Here is a 19044-nt window from a genome sequence, read left to right on the forward strand (position 1 = left end):
CGCACGTTTTGATATATAATTTGTCCTGCAACTCTTCAAGTTGTAGGACTAGTAGCGGGACGAAATTGCGTCCGGAAGAGGAAGAAGAAAAAATCCACAGTATAACAGTAGTGCAGCACTGGTCCCTACAGATATTGCTGGATGGGACCAGTGCTCGTGCGATTGCCCCGTGGCCCTAATAATAATAATAACAATAATAATAATAATAATAATGATAATAATAATAATAAGAATAATAATAGTGTTACCCTGCTGAAGTCCACTGTGCTGTTCTCCCGGCTGCCTCCGTTGATGCGGCTCTCGCTGATTTTGCTGTCCAGGTTTCCTGGAGCGGACTGGGGGGACGCCAGCAGACCTGCAGGGACCAGAGGAGGACAGGTTACCAACAGGGGACAGAGAGGACGGGGGACGGGGTCCTCAGGAGACCAGGAGACCAGCTGGACCGCCTCAACAGGAAACTTCTTCAGTACCTTCCTCACAGGAAATAAAAAAAACTGTCCTCGTGTTTCACTGCAACATATAAAATATATAAATCTAGAAGTCCTTCAGCTCTCTCTATATGTAACACAGTTAGAATGACAGAAATCAGAAAAATAAGGTGATTGTCTCTGATAATTTTTTTTTAACTTGGAATTAAACACCACAACATTTTGAAAACACAAAATGACCAAGAATTAAGATGTAATATCACAAAAAAACCACATACAATTTTCCAAAAAGACTCAAAATGACAAAAAAAAATTCAAGATGACCTAAAAAGACACACAATTACCAAAAAAGGACCAAAAATGGCAAAAAAGATATAAAATTACCAAAAAAACCTACGTAAAATGCAAAAAAAAAAAAAAAATACACAAACACAGTTAGAATGACAGAAATCAGGAAAGAAAAGTTGAATTTCTCTGGTAAATTATTTTTTAAAAATGGTAATAAAACTGAATTTATATATAAACACCTTCCCAAGTGTTCACAAGTGTCAGGAATGTTGTAAAAAACAACAATAATCGAACACAATATGACCAAAAATAAAGACGCAACATCACCAAAAAAAGATACAAAATGACCAAAAAGGAGACAAAATTAGAAAAAAACCAACATAAAATTACTAAAAAACGTAAATGACAAAAAATACCCAGAAAATTACCAAAAATCACATAAGACCTAAAATGACCAAAAACAGTTTTCTCCACATATTAAAGTATTGTCATGTTCCCAGCCTCTCCTGTCCTCTCCTCTCTGCTCTGTGTAAACAGCCTCTCCTGTCCTCTCCCCTCTGCTCTGTGTAAGAGAGACTGTTTACACAGAGCAGAGAGGAGAGGACAGGACATTTTATGGCAGTTTTTTTGTTGTTTTGTGTAGTTTTTCCGTCATCTTTAGTCTTTATTTTTGGTCATTTTGTGTGTTTTTTACAACATTCAGGACATTAGCGTCCTGAATGATGGGGAAGTGTTCCACCTTAATGACTTCCTGTGTCAGCGACTCTGTCAGCGAGTTTCTCTGCTTCGTTAGTCGTCTAACAGTAACTCAGTAACGAGTCACGAGTCAGTGGACGAGTCAGCAGAGACTCTCAGGTTCTGTTCTGCAGTATTTCCTCTTCAGACTCTGAACTCACCACATCTCTCTCTCTACACCATCACATCTACATCATGTGTGTGTAATTTGTTGTGTGTTTTGTGTAGTTGTGTGTGTGTGTGTAATTTGTTGTGTAGTTTTGTGTAGTTGTGTGTGTGGACATTTCTCAGTGAAATATTTAAATGTGATCAGTTCATTTAAAGGTTAAAGTCGGATCAAGTTACAGACATTTAACCTCCCACTGTCACCAGATACATGATGTCAGGGGGAGAGAGAGAGTGTGTGTGTGTGTGTGTGTGTGTGTGTGTGTGGTGTCATGTGGTTTAAATCAGCAGTTTCAGACTCTCAGCAGTGAGAAACTGAATGATTTCAGATCTCAGAGTCTCCCTGAAACAGATGATTAGAGGACATCAAACAGGACATATTGGCAGGCTCTGTTTAATAATTCAATAATACACTTTTTTTTCCAGAAATTTTGTCTTTTTTGGTGATGTTACGTCTTTATTCTTGTTAAAAACTGCACATATATATCTCTTTTATCCAAATCGCTTTACACTACAGACTGCTCATTCACCCGTTCACACACAGAAAAAAAACCTCACAAATGTACTATGAATAACTCACAATTTTGTGTCTTTTGTTGTCATTTTTGTGTTGTTTTTGAGTCTTTTGTAGGTAATTTTGTGTCTGTTGTTGGTAATTTTGTGTCTTTTTCTGGTAATTTTGTGTCTTTTTGGTCATTTTGTGTCTTTTTGGTCATTTTTGTGTCTTTTTTGAGTCATTTGTAGGTAATTTTGTGTCTTTTCTGGTAATTTTGTGTCTTTTTCTGGTAATTTTGTGTCTTTTTCTGGTAATTTTGTGTCTTTTTGGTCATTTTGTGTCTTTTTGGTCATTTTTGTGTCATTTTTGAGTCATTTGTAGGTAATTTTGTGTCTTTTCTGGTAATTTTGTGTCTTTGTGTCTTTTCTGGTCATTCCACATTTATAACAACATTCATGGCACATATAACTCATAACTGATTCCTTATAACTCATAATTTATCAGAGAAATTCAACTATTTTTCCTGGTTTCTGTCACTAACTGTTATTCTGCACAAAGACTGTTTGACTTGTTCTGATTGATTCCTCAGAGCTGCAGACTTTATAGAGATTATAGATTTTATATATTAACAGTGAAACACAGCAGAGAATGTAGAAAGAGTAAAACCTCCCTGAACTCTCGTCCTCCGTCCTGTCAGACAGACGTTTTATTCTTCATGCTGTCTTTATATTAATATTAATATTCTGCTGATATTAATATTGATCCACAGCGAGCCGAGTCGACAGATATTTGCCTGATTGATCCTGTGGTTCCTCCTCGTCCTCTTCGGGGGGGTCGGCCCCCCCCTCCTCCCCCCACAGCCCCCCCGGGGCCGAGCGGCGGCGAGCGGCGAGGGCGGGCGGCGAGGGGGCGGGGCTAGAGGGGCGGGGCTCTGAGGGGGCGGGGCCACGAGGAGCGGCGGAGGGGACGGAGGAGCGACGCAGCAGATGAGAGGAGGACAGACCCTCCCCTACAGCAGGAGGAGCAGAAGGAGGAGGTGAAGGAGGAAAATTATAATAATAATAATAATAATAACATTAATAAATAAATAACTGAGCATTCATTTCACTCTCGTTAGTGGTTATTTTACTGGTTTTATGTTTATTTTAGTATTCGTTTATGAAAACTAATGATTCATAAATCTTAAAAATACAATTATTTAAACATAAAATATATTATTTATTTATATTATTTAATTTATTAATAATTATTAATGGGCTTGTGGAGTTCTCTTACATACAGCTCACAATATTTTATTCATTTAAAAAATATATTTTTAGCTGCTCAACATTTAAGGTTTAAGGCCTTTAGTGTATTTATAATAAAAATATATATTTTTTATGGTTATTAAGTTTAAATAAACCTCTTGGATCAGCTGAGTGTTGAAGGTGTTAAATCAAATGTTTCTAGTTTTTGTATTGTTATTTTTCTATTTAAGGTTTTACATTATTTTTTTTAGGTTTTTAAAGTTTTTCTTTTAAATTTCACTGATTTATTTTTTATTAAAAGTATTATTAATATTATTATTTATTCATTAAACATTGCAGGAAATAAAATTATTTTTTAATTTATTCAAATTTAATCCATCTATAAAGGTTTTAAGTGTTTCATTTATTTATAATCTTGAAAAAAAAAGAGATTAAATTAAGCTTCCCTTTTTTGTATAATTTATTTTTCTTTTCAATTTAGTTCTTACTTTTTATGTACATATATATTTATTTTTAAAGATTTTTAGGAGCTAAACATTTTATTTATTTATTTATTTAATTATTGTTGAAGGTTTTAGGCATTTAATTTATTTATAATAAAAAAAAACTTAGGTTATTAAGCTAAAAAATAACATTTATATAGATTCTAATTTTTTTTTTTAATTCTTACATCATTTAATATATTTAAAAAAATATTTTTCAGTGATCAAAATTTTACTATTAAAGGTTTTAGATCTTTAATTTATTTATAACAAAAAAAACATTCTTAGGTTATTAAAAATAACATTTATTTTTATTTTTTATTTTAGGTCTTACATTATTTAATATATTTTTAAAAATATTTTTCAGTGATCAAAATTTTACTATTAAAGGTTTTAGATCTTTAATTTATTTATTTAAAAATATGTTGTTGTTTTTTTTGTTTAAGTTTACCTGGTTACTGATTCCTTCTGTTATAATAATGTAATTATTAACTAAATAACTATTTATATATATAAGTATATATAAAGATATATAAGTTTTCTCTATTAAAACCTGGTTGTTTTTAGTCACAGTGTGAAGAGCAGGCAGGTTAGAAACCACACACACACACACACACACACACACACACACACACACACACACACACACACACACACACACACACACACACACACACACACACACACACACACACACACACACACACACACACACACACACACACACACACACACACACACACACACACACACAGAGAGAGAGAGGAAACATTCCTGGTCGGAGCGGATATTAAAACGTCGACTCGTCACTCAGTATTAGAGGTTATTAGTTGTTATTAGCTGCTGACTCAGCAGGAAACTACATTAATAACTTCACTTCATGACTTCCTGCTCGCTGCACGCAGACACAAACACGAGCAGCTGCAGCAGCAACAACAACAACAACAACAACAACAACAACAGCGTGCACCAATCAGAGAGCCCGCCCTCTTGTCACTCCGTTACCTCGACCAATCAGAAACACTGAAGGAGTTCTTAAACAAAAACAGCAGAACTCATCAACATCAACCTGAGACAGAGCTAAAGACCAGTTATAGAGAGGCTTAGACGCTACAGACCATGATCACAAGATGATGATGATGATGATGATGATGATGATGATGATGATGCATCTCTTTATAGTCACTTTGCAGCTTTTGGACGTGGTTATTCTTTTTTGTGTGCTTTTGCCCAAATTTAAGGTAATTTTGCATATTTTCATTCTAGGTTTGTATCTCTTTTTAGCAATTTTGCATCTTTTGTTACATAGGTTTGCATCCCTATTTAGTAATTGTGCATTTTTTTCATAGGTTTGCATCTCTTTTCAGTAATTTTGCATCTTTTTTAACATAGGTTTGCATCTATTTTTTTTTAGTTATTTTGTATCTTGTTGAAATAGGTTTGCAACCCTTTTTTAGAAATTTTGCATATTTTTTACATCTATTTTCAGTAATTTTGTATCTTTTTAAAATATGTTTGCATCTATTTTTTAGCAGTTTTGCATCTTTTTTTACATAGGTTTGAAACTCTTTAGTAATTTTGCAAAACTTTTCTGTAGGTTTGCATCTCTTTTTAGTATTTTTATATATTTTGGTTTTGCATCTAAATGACAGAATATTGTCTGTTAACACCCCAAAACGACAAACATGCTGGTACAGAGCATCTTGTTTCTTCATTTGTATTGATAGAAAAAACTATGAACTAAAAGAAAAATCGTTCATTTTAGATTTTTTTTTTAAATGTAAAAATCATGAATTGTTTTTTAAACTCTAAAATCCTAAATTATGTAAACAGTAATACCTCCATTGATATTATTTATCTAAAGCAGAACAAAGTGTCTCATTCTGTATAAAATAATTAATGAAACAAAATGAAAACTTGCAGCTGCAGCAGAACCAGACGATCCGTCCTGCAGATCTAGACTGAATGTTTTATATTCCTGCAGATCCAGATCTAATATTAAATATTGAACAGGTGAGGTTGAGAGTGACAGGAGGCGCCGCGGTCTCACCGTTGCGTTCCAGTAAATAAGGGTCCGAGTGTTTCTTGCCGATGTCGGCGAAGGATCGGACCAGCGGGATCCTGTTGCTCAGCTTCTTCTCGCTCTGATGGTGGTGGCGCCGCAGCATCGCCTCCTTCACCTTCTCCCGCACGCCGTCCTCCAGCTGGCCCGACGCCAGCATGCTGTCAATCACCATGTCTGCAGAGAGGGCGGGACAGGAAGTCACAATTTTGCATCTTTTTTTCATAGGTTTGCATCTCTTTTTAGGAATTAGCATCTTTTTCACGTAGGTTTGCATCTCTTTTTAGTCATTTTGCATCATTTTTCCATAGGTTTACATCTCTTTTTTAGTTATTTTGTATCTTGTTTACATTGATTGCATCTCTTTTTAGAAAATGTGCATGTTTTTTCATAGGTTTTCATCTCTTTAGTATTTTGCATCTTTTTTAACATAGGTTTGCATCTCTTTTTTAGTTATTTTTCATCTTGTTTACATTGGTTTGCATCTCTTTTTAGAAAATTAGCATCTTTTTTCATAGGTTTGCATCTCTTTTCAGTAATAAGCAGCTTTTTTTTACGTAGGTTTGCATCTCTTTAGCAATTTTGCATCTTTTTCAATATAGGTATGCTTCTATTTTAAGTTATTTTGTATCTTTTTTTTTTTACATAGGTTTGCATCTCTTTTACACAGGTTAACATCTCTTTTCAGTAATTTTGTATCTTTTAAAAAAAGTTTTGCATCTCTTCAGCAACTTTGTATCTTTTTAACATAGGTTTGCATCTCTTTAGTAATTTTGCATCTTTTTTTCACAGGTTTGCATCTATTTTCAGGACATGGTAACACATGTACGGGCCACTTGGAGGCTCAGATTCGTGTGTTGACGTACAGTAAATCGATCTCTTCAGAGCCAACAGACCTTTGACTAAAACACTGATTTTAGCTGACAGAACACAGGCAGGTTTTCTTTTCTTTCTTTTTTGTCACCAAAATTATACTATTTTGTATTAACCACAAACTGTAAAAACAGAAATAATTGTCAGGAAAAATATCAAAATGTTTGATTGAAACTGTGAAGAGCAGCAACGTGAGGTTAAATTTGTTTTTGTCGGTGGTGTCTGGTTGAAGAGATGACAGATAACAGCTTGAGTTCCTGTCAGAAAGAGTCTGACAGCAAGATAACAGACACTGATAGAATCTTTTTAATCTGTATTTTGATGTGTTTACGCTGCAGTTTCCCTTCAGCGAACGATGAAACCTGTTAAAGTTCTGCTCTGGTTGTTCTCTCTGACCTGCGATCTCGTCGATGGTGCTGGCTCTCATGTCCAGCAGCACGGTGCCGTTCAGGATGCAGGATCGCAGCTCGAACAGGCTGTGGAGGGACAGCGTGGCCACGTAGGGTTTACTCCAGCGCTCGCCTCCGTCCTCCACGTCCTCCTCGAACTTCAGCCACCTGGACACAACCAGCAGACATTTACCTCCCTGATACACTCTGCACACACACACACACAAACTCCACACTGCACACATAGGTTTGCATATGTTTCTTTAGTAATTTTCCATCTTTTTTTAAGTAGGTTTGCATCTCTTTTTTGCAATTTTGCATCATTTTTACACACGTTTACATCTCTTTTTAGGAATAAGCTTCTTTTTGTGGTGGTTTTGCATCTCTTTTCACAAATTTTAGATATTTTTTGACATAGGTTTGCATCTCTTTTTAGTAATTTTGCACCTTTTTTTACATAGGTTTGCATCTTTTTTTCACAGGTTCGCATCTCTTTTCAGGAATTTTGCATCTTTTTTTCCATAGGTATGCATCTCTTTAATAATTTTGCATCTTTTTTCCACAGGTTTGCATCTCTTTTTAGTAATTTTGCATCTTTTTTTCATAGGTTTGCCTCTCTTTTGAGTAATGTTGTATCTTTTTTACATAGATTTGCATCTCTTTTTAGTAATTTTGCATCTATTTTTCATAGGTTTGCATCTCTTTTAAGTAATGTTGCATCTCTTTTACGTAGGTTTGCATCTCTTTTTAGTTATTTTGCATCTTTTGTTACATAGGTTTGCATCTCTTTTTAGTCATTTTGCATCTATTTTTCATAGGTTTGCATCTCTTTTAAGTAATGTTGCATCTCTTTTACGTAGGTTTGCATCTCTTTTTAGTTATTTTGCATCTTTTGTTACATAGGTTTGCATCTCTTTTTAGTCATTTTGCATCTATTTTAGCCATTTTTGCATTTCTTTAGTAATTTTGCATCTTTCAGAGGTGATTTTGCATCTAAATGACAGAATTTTGTCTGTTTTCACCCAAAACGACACTAAAAACTGATAGCCAGCATCCTGAGGAGAAGATTTAGGCAATAAAAATAATAATTTTTTTAGTAGTAAATGTACTTAGTTACATTAGACCAGTCGACTCTGTGACTGTCTGCTGTATTTGTTAAGTTTCTGCTCCTCAGTTCAGTGAAACACGTCTTTATAAATCCAGTGTGGACTCAGAGATTTAAAGGATCAGACGGAGATCCAGTGGATCTGAGAGGAAACTGTTGACTAAACACTCGACGCTCAGATTATAAATCCTGATCAAACAAAGCTTTCTGGCTGTTTATTCTGCCTGCTGTGTTGTTATTATCTCGCCTGGCCGTCTCCTTCCACTCCTGGAAGTCTCCGTCTCTGAAGGTGATCTCGTCCAGCTCGGTGAACAGGTCGTGGGGGATGTGCTCCTCGTCGGCGTCCTCCGTCCCCAGAATGAACTGGACCCTCTGAGACGGCGTGTCTGCACCCATTAAATACCAATATGAGGACGAGAAATTACATAAATATCAATATATTAATAAATATAAAAATAAATGAATAAATGTATAAATAAATAAACTACAAACAATATATAAAAATACAAAAACAAATAAAATGTTTAAGTGCAAAATACGCATGAAAATAAAAAATATATAAATACAAAAAATAAATGGAAATTCGATATTTTCATATTTTTCTAATTTTTAAAAAAATGTATTTTGGTATTTCTGCATTTATTTTTACATTTCCATGTGCTCATTTATGTTTATATTTATTTAGACATTTTTTTATTTATTTATTTATTCATTCAATTATTTATGAATTAATTGTAGAAATTAATAAATAAATACATGTGGAAATGCAGAAATACATAAATAAATGGAGAAATAAAGAGACAATATGGCATTTTAATTTATTCAGGTATTCATTTATTCATTTATACATTTCTATAATTCTTTATTTATTCTTAATAAGTTATGTCCACATTTATTTTTACATTTCCAGAATTATTAATTATTTAATTAAATGTATAAATAAATAAATATATTAAAAAATAATAATAAATACATGTGGAAATAACTTAAATAAATGGAGAAACAAAAGAAAATAATTACATTTTAATTTATTTAGGTATTTATTTATTTATTAATTTCTACATTTTCATTTATTTATGTACACATTTATTTTCACATTTCCAGAATTATTAATCATTTAATTAAATGTAGAAATAAATAAATAAGTTTATTAAAAAAAAATTATAATAATGGAAATAACTAAATAAATAAATGAAAATGTAGAAATAAATACACAGAAATAATGAATGTAAAAATAAAGAATTTCCATTTATTCTCTATATTTTTATGTGTAGTTCCCCTGATGTCCTGGTTAGTTATTATTAACCCCGTACGCACCGTATGAGGGCGACTCCCGGCCGTCCTCTCTGTCCGAGCGGTCCCGGCGTTTCCTGTGGTGGCGGTGTCCTCGGTGGCGGTGGCGTCTGCGGCTCTCTCGGCCCAGAGGGACGTGGACGCCCACGTACACCGCTCTGTGACCTGACGGGAAACACCGTCAGTCCTCCAACCAGCTCAGTTCACCACCACACGTTAGTTTATTTATAGGAGAATACCGTCACAAACAGACGAAAACAGGAATAAAAGTGGCTTCAAACAGAAGCATGTGTTGATATTTCTGCTTCTCCTGATACAAACTACGTAAATAATTTAGATTAAAACTTATTTCCAGAACATATTTTTTCTAATCTGCAGTAAAAATTAAACACATTTTTCCAAGTTTTCCAGATGATGCGTTCAAGGACAGTCGGAAAGTTCAAACTGACGATAATGTGATAATGAGGATTTTTGACATGAAATCAGTATTTATTATGATAATATAATCCCGTCTGTCTGTTCTGAAATATCAACAGCTGACTGACTCGTGTGTGTGTGTATATATATATATATACACACATCCTCTTTGCTACTTTCTGTTTGACTGTAAACAGCGCGTGTGTGTGTGTGTGTGTGTGTGTGTGTGTGTGTGTGTGTGTGTGTGTGTGTGTGTGTGTGTGTGTGTGTGTGACTAACTCTCCAGTTCTTCCTTCTCAAAGTTGGTGTGTAGGGTGGAGCTGGTCTTTCCTCGGTCCAGGACCGCCTCCTCATCGTTCCCCTGCAGGAGCACAAACACAAACAGAAAGAGGAGAATCAGCAGATTTAATCACAACGATCAATAAAACGACACGCTGACGACCAGCTGAGCCTCGACAAACACACTGAAACTGTCCTCAGTTGTTTTTCTGACTTTAGGGAGCGTTAATATGAATAAATAAATACATGTAGAAATCATTTATAAATAAATATATTTAGAAATGTACAAATTCATGTGGAAATAACTACTAACTATATAAATAAATGAAAATGCAGAAATTAATAAATAAATATAAACATAAATAACTAAATACATAACAAAATAGATGTAAAAAATATAAGATTTCCATAAACTATATCTTTTTTCTACATTTATTAGCTATTTATTGATTTATTTCTTTTCCGTCTGAGTGTGACTCTTGCCCGTCCAGAGGGGGAACATATGTTTTCAGATTATTCTGACAACACTTGAATGCAGCAGAACTGGACTGCAGCTCCATGTGAGACAGAAGCTTCCACAAAGACGCATAAAACGACACTCAGACGTCTGGCTCCGCCCCCCGCCGCCGGGGGCAACGCCGTGACTCATCACCCTGTCATCACCACGACATCAATAAACATGAGGAGAGTTTACTGATCAGGAGACACAGCTGGGATGGTGGGGGGTGTGTGTGTGTGTATATGTGTGTCTATATGTGTGCATGTGTGTATATGTGTCTATGTGTCTATGTGTGTGTCTCTATGTGCGTGTGTGTGTGTGTGTGTGTGTGTGTGTCTGTGTGTCTATGTGTCTCTGTGTGTGTGTGTCTCTATGTGTGTGTGTGTGTGTCTGTGTGTGTGTCTCTATGTGTGTCTGTGTCTGTGTGTCTATGTGTGTGTGTCTCTGTGTCTCTATGTGTGTGTGTCTCTATGTGTGTGTGTGTCTGTGTGTGTGTGTCTCTATGTGTGTGTGTCTCTATGTGTTTGTGTGTGTGTGTCTGTGTGTCTATGTGTGTGTGTCTCTATGTGTGTGTCTGTCTGTGTGTCTATGTGTGTGTGTCTGTGTGTCTGTGTGTGTGTCTGTGTGTCTGTGTGTGTGTCTATGTGTGTGTGTCTCTGTGTCTGTGTGTGTGTGTGTGTGTCTATGTGTGTGTCTGTGTGTGTGTCTGTGTCTATGTGTGTGTCTGTGTGTGTGTGTGTCTATGTGTGTGTGTCTATGTGTGTGTGTGTGTGTGTGTGTCAGCAGGAAGCTCCCTGTTGTTGTGTGTGTGTGTCTGTTTGTTCAGCAGTGTTGTGACAGAGAAACAACGATCACAAAGATCACAACATGAGGAGGAAACACCACTTCCTGTCTGACAGACCACCTTCCTGTCACCTTCACACCACGCCCCGCCCCCACCCGGACCTCCTGGCCCCGCCCCCACCCGGCCCTCCTGGCCCCGCCCACTCCTGGCCCCGCCCCCTCCTGGCCCCGCCCCCTCCTGGCAGCTCAGCTCAGCTCAGAGCAGCTTCAGACCGGTCCAGCTCCTAACAAGCTTCTGGTAACAGATCCGTGGGGTTCATGGGGTTAAATATAGACCGACAGCGTGGAGTTCAGGGACTCCTCTCCTCCTGTCATCACTCAGGAAACAAACGCCATGACGACCAGCAGGAAGTGGAGACGTGTGACCTCTTCTGTTCACACCTCCATCTCCTGGACAGTAAAGTGAGCGGGCTGATTTATGGGGTAGAAAGCTCCAACAGGTAGTAAGTGGACCTTCAAGGTCCAGAACGTCACATTTCAACCTACTGAAAATATATTTACACTGTAAAAAATGTTTGTAGAAATTATAGTAAAACACTTTCAAATTACATCAGAAATAGGGCGTAAAATTAAAATTTGTTAATCACCGTAGTAGACACTTTTAATTACCGTAAATCAAAGAATAGCACAAAACTTTAACTTTTACTGTCATTAACTGAATATTCAGTCTAAATTACAGTTTTTGCTAATACTCAAGAGACAAGAGTACATTTTTTTGTATTTGGTAACTGTTGAGATTTGCACTTTACACTACATTTTAGATTCATGATTGATTTTTATTTTGTTCTACGTTTTTTATTTATTCATACAGACTAAAAAAAATCATATTTTCTTTATATTTTTCAGTATTTTTTAATATTGTCAAGAATATCGTTATCGCAAAAAATGCCCTGAAATATCGTGATAATCTTTTAGGGCCATATCGGCCAGCCCTAGTCCCCATGTCTCTCTGTTTGGTCGTAGAACCACATGGGTTTATTCCAGCTAATCAGCAAAGATCAGGCTACCAATCAGTATGAGAATAATATAATAATATTCACTTTATTCACCTTGACCTCCAATGTAAAAATTAAAAATCTAGAAAAAGTATCTGCAAGAACCAGTCGTACAAACAGAGTTTTTTTTCAGTGACTTGTACCAGGAGAACTTGACTATGACGGCATATTAGGACCAAATATTAATAATAATAAAAATACAAACCTGGGGGAAGAGGAGGTAATTTTTGGAGAAAAAAGTTGCAAATTTACTAGATTAAAGTGGCAAATCTGCGCAAAAAAAAGTCGCAGATTTACGCAAAAAAAATGAAAAAAAGCAACTTTTAAAAACAAATAAAAGAATCTTAAAATTGACTAAAATGCTCCCTCTTACGAGCTTTTGCACCAACTGGAGCCGTGCGAGGGAGGACTGGCTGACTCCAAAGTACAGTAATCCAGCCGAGATGTAACGAAGGCTGGATTACCGTTTTAAAGTGCTGGTGCGTAAGAAAAGGCTTCACCTTAGCCAGCTGCCTGATCTGGAAAAAGCTGGACCTCACAACAGCACTAATCTGACGATCTAATTTAAAATCACTGTCCATCTGAAAACCTCAATTTGTGACAGTCGACCTTATAAAATCTGCCAGAGGGCCCAAGTCAACAGGAGGGGTCACACAAGAGCCACTAGGGCCAAACACCATCACTTCTGTCTTCTTCTCATTAAAATATAAAAAGTTCAAAGCCATCCAGGCCTCGATGTCTTCGAGACAAGACAGGAGCGGTGAGAGACAGAAAACATCTTTTTTCTTCAGCGGCACGTATATCTGACTGTCATCTGCGTAGCGGTGGCAGTTAATACAAAGAGAAAAGCAGGGGCCCTAAAATCGACCCCTGTGGAACTGGGGATGTAGTAATTATAGTGACAGGCCTAACCACCGCTATGCAGATGACACTCAGCTCTATCTGTCGTTTCCTCCTGATGACCCCTCAGCCTCTGTAAGTAAGTATAAATATTTATAGAGCACTTTTCATAGATACAATCACAAAGTGCTTTACATCAGGGATAAAATGCAGTAAAATATAGAGTTAACAGAAAAACACACAATAGCACAACAACAGGTAACTTCACATATGCCCGGGAAAAATCAACATGAGGGGAAATCCTGCCTAAAGAGAGATGTTTTAGTTCTCTCTTCAAACTGCTCAGGTCTCTGAGCCTCTCAGACATCAATACATGGATGAACATCACCTCCAGCTGAACCTCTAAATCTGACCTGCTGCTAAACCTACAGTACACCACCACATCAACATCAGTACGTTAGCGATTAGCTTCTTACTGTCGCTGCATTAACGCTTCAAACATCATAAAGTGGAGTTCATCTGTTATCCTGCTGAACAGAACGTGTAGCAGCACAAACTTTTATTTTCTGCAGCGATCCAGAACCCCAGAGGACTACAAATACATGTGGAAATAACTACATGAATTAATAAAAACGCAGAAAGAAATAAATATCAAACATAAATAACTAAATAAATGTAATAAATAAATAAATATGAAAAACAAATACCTAAATAAATAAATATAAAAAGAAGTAACTAACTAAATGTAAATAAATGTAATAAAAGGAATAAATATAAAAAGAAATAACTAACTAAATAAAAAGAAAAGTAAAAAAGAAATAAATATAAAAAGAAAGAAAGAAAGAAAAAGAAAAGTAAAGAAGCAATAAAGAAATGTAAAAAAGAAATAACTAACTAAATGTAAATAAATGTAATAAAAGGAATAAATATAAAAATAAATAAAAAGAAACGTAAAAAAGAAATAAATATAAAAAGAAATAACTAACTAAATAAAAAGAAAAGTAAAAAAGAAATAAATATTAAAAGAAATAACTAAATAAATAAAAAGAAAAGTAAAGAAGAAATAAAGAAATGTAAAAAAATAAATAAATAACTAAATGTAAATAAATGTTATAAAAGGAATAAATATAAAAAATAAATAAATAAATAAAAAGAAACGTAAAAAAGAAATAAATATAAAAAGAAATAACTAACTAAATAAAAAGAAAAGTAAAGAAGAAATAAAGAAATAACTAAATAAATAATAAAAATAAATGCAACAAATAAATAAATAGCAGCACAAACTTGTATTTTCTGCAGCGCTCCAGAAGCCCGGAGGACTCTGACACATGATTCTTACTACAGAAACACGTCATTTTGTTTCCTCTCTGTTGTGAGAATAACAAATGAACTTGAGTCATTGATTTTGGCAGCAAACTCATGATAAAGAGTGGATTATTGACTGACTGCTGGCTTTAATCACAGCAGCAGAAACTAAAACTCTCTGACTCCGTTACAACAAGCTGCGGCTGACACATTCACTGTTGTGGTTTTCTAGTAGTACTATAGTAAAAAAACTAAACATGCACATACATGCAGAAAGGAGCAGAAAGGAGGCGTTGTGTTAGTTAGTTAGAGTCTGATCAGAAGTCAGCCTGTGAACCGTGTTAAACTCTTTGTGCAGCTGCAGAGTTTCTGTGTGTGAAACGATGAAACAAAGGAGATATTGAGTGAAAAGACCAGAAGAGAAAATGTGGAGTTCTATAAATAAGATTTGACCCGCAGGAATCTGGATTCTGCCTCAAAGATTACTAGAGGAACATCAGGTCACTGACTTTCTGATGATCTGAGCACAACGTTCTTTCAACTAGTCAATGAATAGATTCATCGTTTTATAATCGAGAACATTTGTACGTTTTTTTCCTGATCTTTCTATGTTTCATATCACTCTGATTTATCTGTGTGATCTTATAGAGCTGGAAGTTAAAAATTATGTTCCAAATGTGGAGCAACAAGTTCAAAGTCAAGAAGAAAAAGTCCCAAATCAAAACCAGGTGAGAAGTCAAAACCAACCAGAAGAAGAGAAGTGACAAAATAACAGTGTTTAGAGAAATGATCATCAATAAAAATGTACAAATTTAGCAGAAAAAAACTCACAAATGTACGTGTAAAAACTCTAAAATTTAGCGGAATTTTTTTTTTTTTTTTTTTACAAATGTACCTGAAAAAAATGTACAAATTTACCAGACGAAATTAACAAATTTACCAGGATAAATTGAAAAATTTACCAGATAAAATTTTTACAAATGTACCTGAACATTTTTTCAAATTTACCAGAAAAAAATGTACAAATCTACCTGAAAAAAACTCACAAATACAGACAAATGAAGACTTTTAGAGAGTAGGAAAGTAAAGTTCTGTTCTGTTTCACTGTTTACGTTCTGAACGGTCATGGAAATATTATGACAGATCTTTGAAAAGTCATGGAAAAGTTTGCAGTCCATGTGGGAGCTCAGAGTGAGTCAACAGACGAAGCGACTGATGGATTCAGTAATAAATCTGATCGTTCTCCAACATAAATATATCTTCTATGTGGGTAAACTAAATATCTCTGGGTTCAAAGTGTCACTTTGGGATCAAATTATCTCTCCAATAAATAAAAATCCCCCATAACAATTGGAAATGAGTGTTTTTAGGCTCCAACCCATGTAGACAGGATGCAACAATTTGGACGGTCTTGTTGTTTTTAAGACGTGTGAGCAAAAAAACCAAACCGGATTGAGTGAAACAGACGTTTGGGAGACAAAGAGGCCGAAATAAAAGATTGTGTGGTGCCTCACACAGAGGAACAGACAGGAAATAGCAACATGGAGGCAGACTGATGCAACTCTACAGTTAAAAGTGAGAGTCTGAAGCTTTCAGGTGGTTTTAGTTCAGATCCCTGTCTGCTACAGAGGCTACAGACCTTCATCACGTAGGAAACGTTGACTTTCTGTGGTGTTTTCAGCTTTAGAGGCAGTTTTTCTAGCAGCACTGAGAGTCTAAAGGGTTAACAGAAGTTTGCTGATATTTCCATATCTGCTGCTGCTCACACACACACAGCCTGTTTGTCTCTGATCTCCTCTCTTTTCCTCTTCCTCTTTTTCTAAAAGTCTCTGTAACAAGCAGCAGGTACGTACCTCCGACATGGCCCGGGCCACCCGCTGGCTGGCTATGTCCCCCCAGAAGCCTCCCATCGCTGCTCCACTAGAGTCCACTAGACCCTCCTCAGACTGTAGACTGGTCCCAGACAACAGGACCAGGACTAGATTAATCCAGCAGCTCCAGAGAGTCTAACTGAGACTGGTCCAGGTTCAGTGTGTAAACACAGACGCAGCACACTGGAGTATTTATAGCAGAGCTGTTGCTTCACTCAGCGCCTGTCAGAGCCTGCAGCAGCCTGCAAACAGCAGCCTGCAAACAGCAGCAGCCTGCAGAAAGCAGCCAGTCAGATCCTGCAGACAGCCTGCCAGTCTGCAAACACAGCTGCAGCCTGTCAGAGTGTTCAGCAGCCTGCAAACAGCAGCAGAGAGGAAGAAAAGCGTGGAGGCGGAGCTTCAAGCGCTCCACCACATGTCAGCAGAGACACGGACCACTCCAGTCACATGGAACTTTACACAAGTCCTTTCACTGCTAATGCTACAAACTTTACACTCCTGGACATTTATCTGTGTGATCTTATAGAGCTGGAAGTTAAAAATCAAGTTCCAAATGTGGAGCAACAAGTTCAAAGTCAAGAACAAAAAGTCCCAAATCAAGTCAAAACCAACCAGAAGAAGAAAAGTAACAAAATAACAGTGTTTAGAGAAATTATCATCAATAAAATGTACAAATTTAGCAGAAAAAAGCAAATTTACCAGATACATTTTTTTACAAAATTACCAGAAGAAATGTACAAATTTACCAGAAAAAATTTACAAATTTACCAGAAAAAATTTACAAATTTACCAGAAAAAAATTACAAATTTACCAGAAAAAAATTACAAATTTACATGAAGAAATTAACAAAATACTTAAAAGCTGAAAAAAAAGTCCCAAATCAAGACCAAGTCAAAACCAACCAGTGGTGGAATAAAACCAGGTACATTAACCAAAGTACTGTATATTAGTATGATTTTACGTGAGTATTTCCATTTAATGTAACTTTATACTCCAATACACTTTGAGGCAAATATTGAACTTTTTACTACTTTTAGCCAACATTGTATCAACAATAAATTAATAATATTTTTGGGATATATAAAACAATCTGAGTGGAGCCATTCTGCAGAATGAGTACTTTAACTTTTTATACTTTTGTACATTTTGATGTAAAGTAATCTGAATACTTCTTCCACCACTGGGAACAAACAGAGTCCCAAATCTAGAACAAACCAACAACAAGTCAAAACCAACAAGTCTGAAACCAGGTTTACAATCTGAACCAACAAGTGTCAAAACACAGAAAAGACAAGTGTTTGTTCAGATTAAAGTGACAGTCAGGGAGCTAACCAGAGCTAACCAGAGCTAATGAGAGCTAACTAAAGCTAACCGGAGCTAATGAGAGCTAACTAAAGCCAACCAGAGCTAACCAGAGCTAATGAGAGCTAACCAGAGCTAATGAGACCTAACCAGAGCTAACTAAAGCTAACCAGAGCTAACCAGAGCTAATGAGAGCTAACCAGAGCTAATGAGAGCTAACCAGAGCTAACTAAAGCTAACCAGAGTTAACCAGAGCTAATGAGAGCTAACCAGAGCTAACTAAAGCTAACCAGAGTTAACCAGAGCTAATGAGAGCTAACCAGAGCTAACCGGAGCTAACCAGACTTAATGAGAGCTAACCAGAGCTAACCAGAGCTAATGAGAGCTAACCAGAGCTAACCAGAGCTAACTAAATCTAACCAGAGCTAACCAGAGCTAATGAGAGCTAACCAGAGCTAACTAAAGCTAACCAGAGCTAATGAGAGCAAACCAGAGCTAACTAAAGCTAACCAGAGCTAATGAGAGCTAACCAGAGCTAACTAAAGCTAACCAGAGCTAACCAGAGCTAATGAGAGCTAACCAGAGCTAATGAGAGCTAACCATAGCTAACCAGAGCTAATGAGAGCTAACCAGAGCTAATGAGAGCTAACCAGAGCTAACCAGAGCTAACCCAGTAGCACAGCCGAGGCTACCTTAAGGTGGACTGATTTAAGGTGGAACTCTTCTCTTCCAGAGAGATAAAGAGTCTTTCTGGTGAAACTCTGAGCATCTGGTGGATTCCTAAAGTTGGGAGTTTTGCATCTGTAAACACTAAATATTTTACATTCTGCAGCAACAATAAACCCTCCTCCTCCTCCCCCTCCTCCTCCTCCCCCTCCTCCTCCTCCCCCTCCTCCTCCTCCTCCTCCTCCTCCTCAGCTGACAGCCTGGAGACTCTTTAACTTCTCTGTCTATCTTTAGGAAACATCAGGATATTAATGTGATGATGAGGCGGGATAATAAGCAGCTGAATCAGCAGTTTCCCTCTGAACGGACAACAACAGTTTTTAATGATTAAAACCTTCAGTTAATTATTTAAAAGATGTTGGGGTCAAAAAATAGACTTTAAACAAAGTGGAGTAGATCCAGA

At 36.3% G+C, this 19044-nt stretch overlaps 1 protein-coding gene across 1 annotated transcript in view; it reads right to left on the reverse strand.

The window, feature by feature from the left end:
• Window positions 1-16882, reverse strand: part of LOC131975860 (sodium bicarbonate cotransporter 3-like) — a 47798-nt gene extending 30916 nt beyond the window's left edge. The window contains 7 exon segments of the mRNA XM_059338657.1: window positions 249-355; window positions 5892-6080; window positions 7173-7333; window positions 8518-8656; window positions 9588-9728; window positions 10260-10341; window positions 16595-16882. Of these exon segments, the coding sequence (XP_059194640.1) occupies window positions 249-355; window positions 5892-6080; window positions 7173-7333; window positions 8518-8656; window positions 9588-9728; window positions 10260-10341; window positions 16595-16651 (876 nt within the window). The 5' untranslated portion in view covers window positions 16652-16882.
• Window positions 16883-19044: the final 2162 nt, after the last annotated feature.

The sequence above is a fragment of the Centropristis striata genome, chromosome 8 (assembly GCF_030273125.1).
Source record: "Centropristis striata isolate RG_2023a ecotype Rhode Island chromosome 8, C.striata_1.0, whole genome shotgun sequence".
NCBI classification, from domain to species: domain Eukaryota; kingdom Metazoa; phylum Chordata; class Actinopteri; order Perciformes; family Serranidae; genus Centropristis; species Centropristis striata.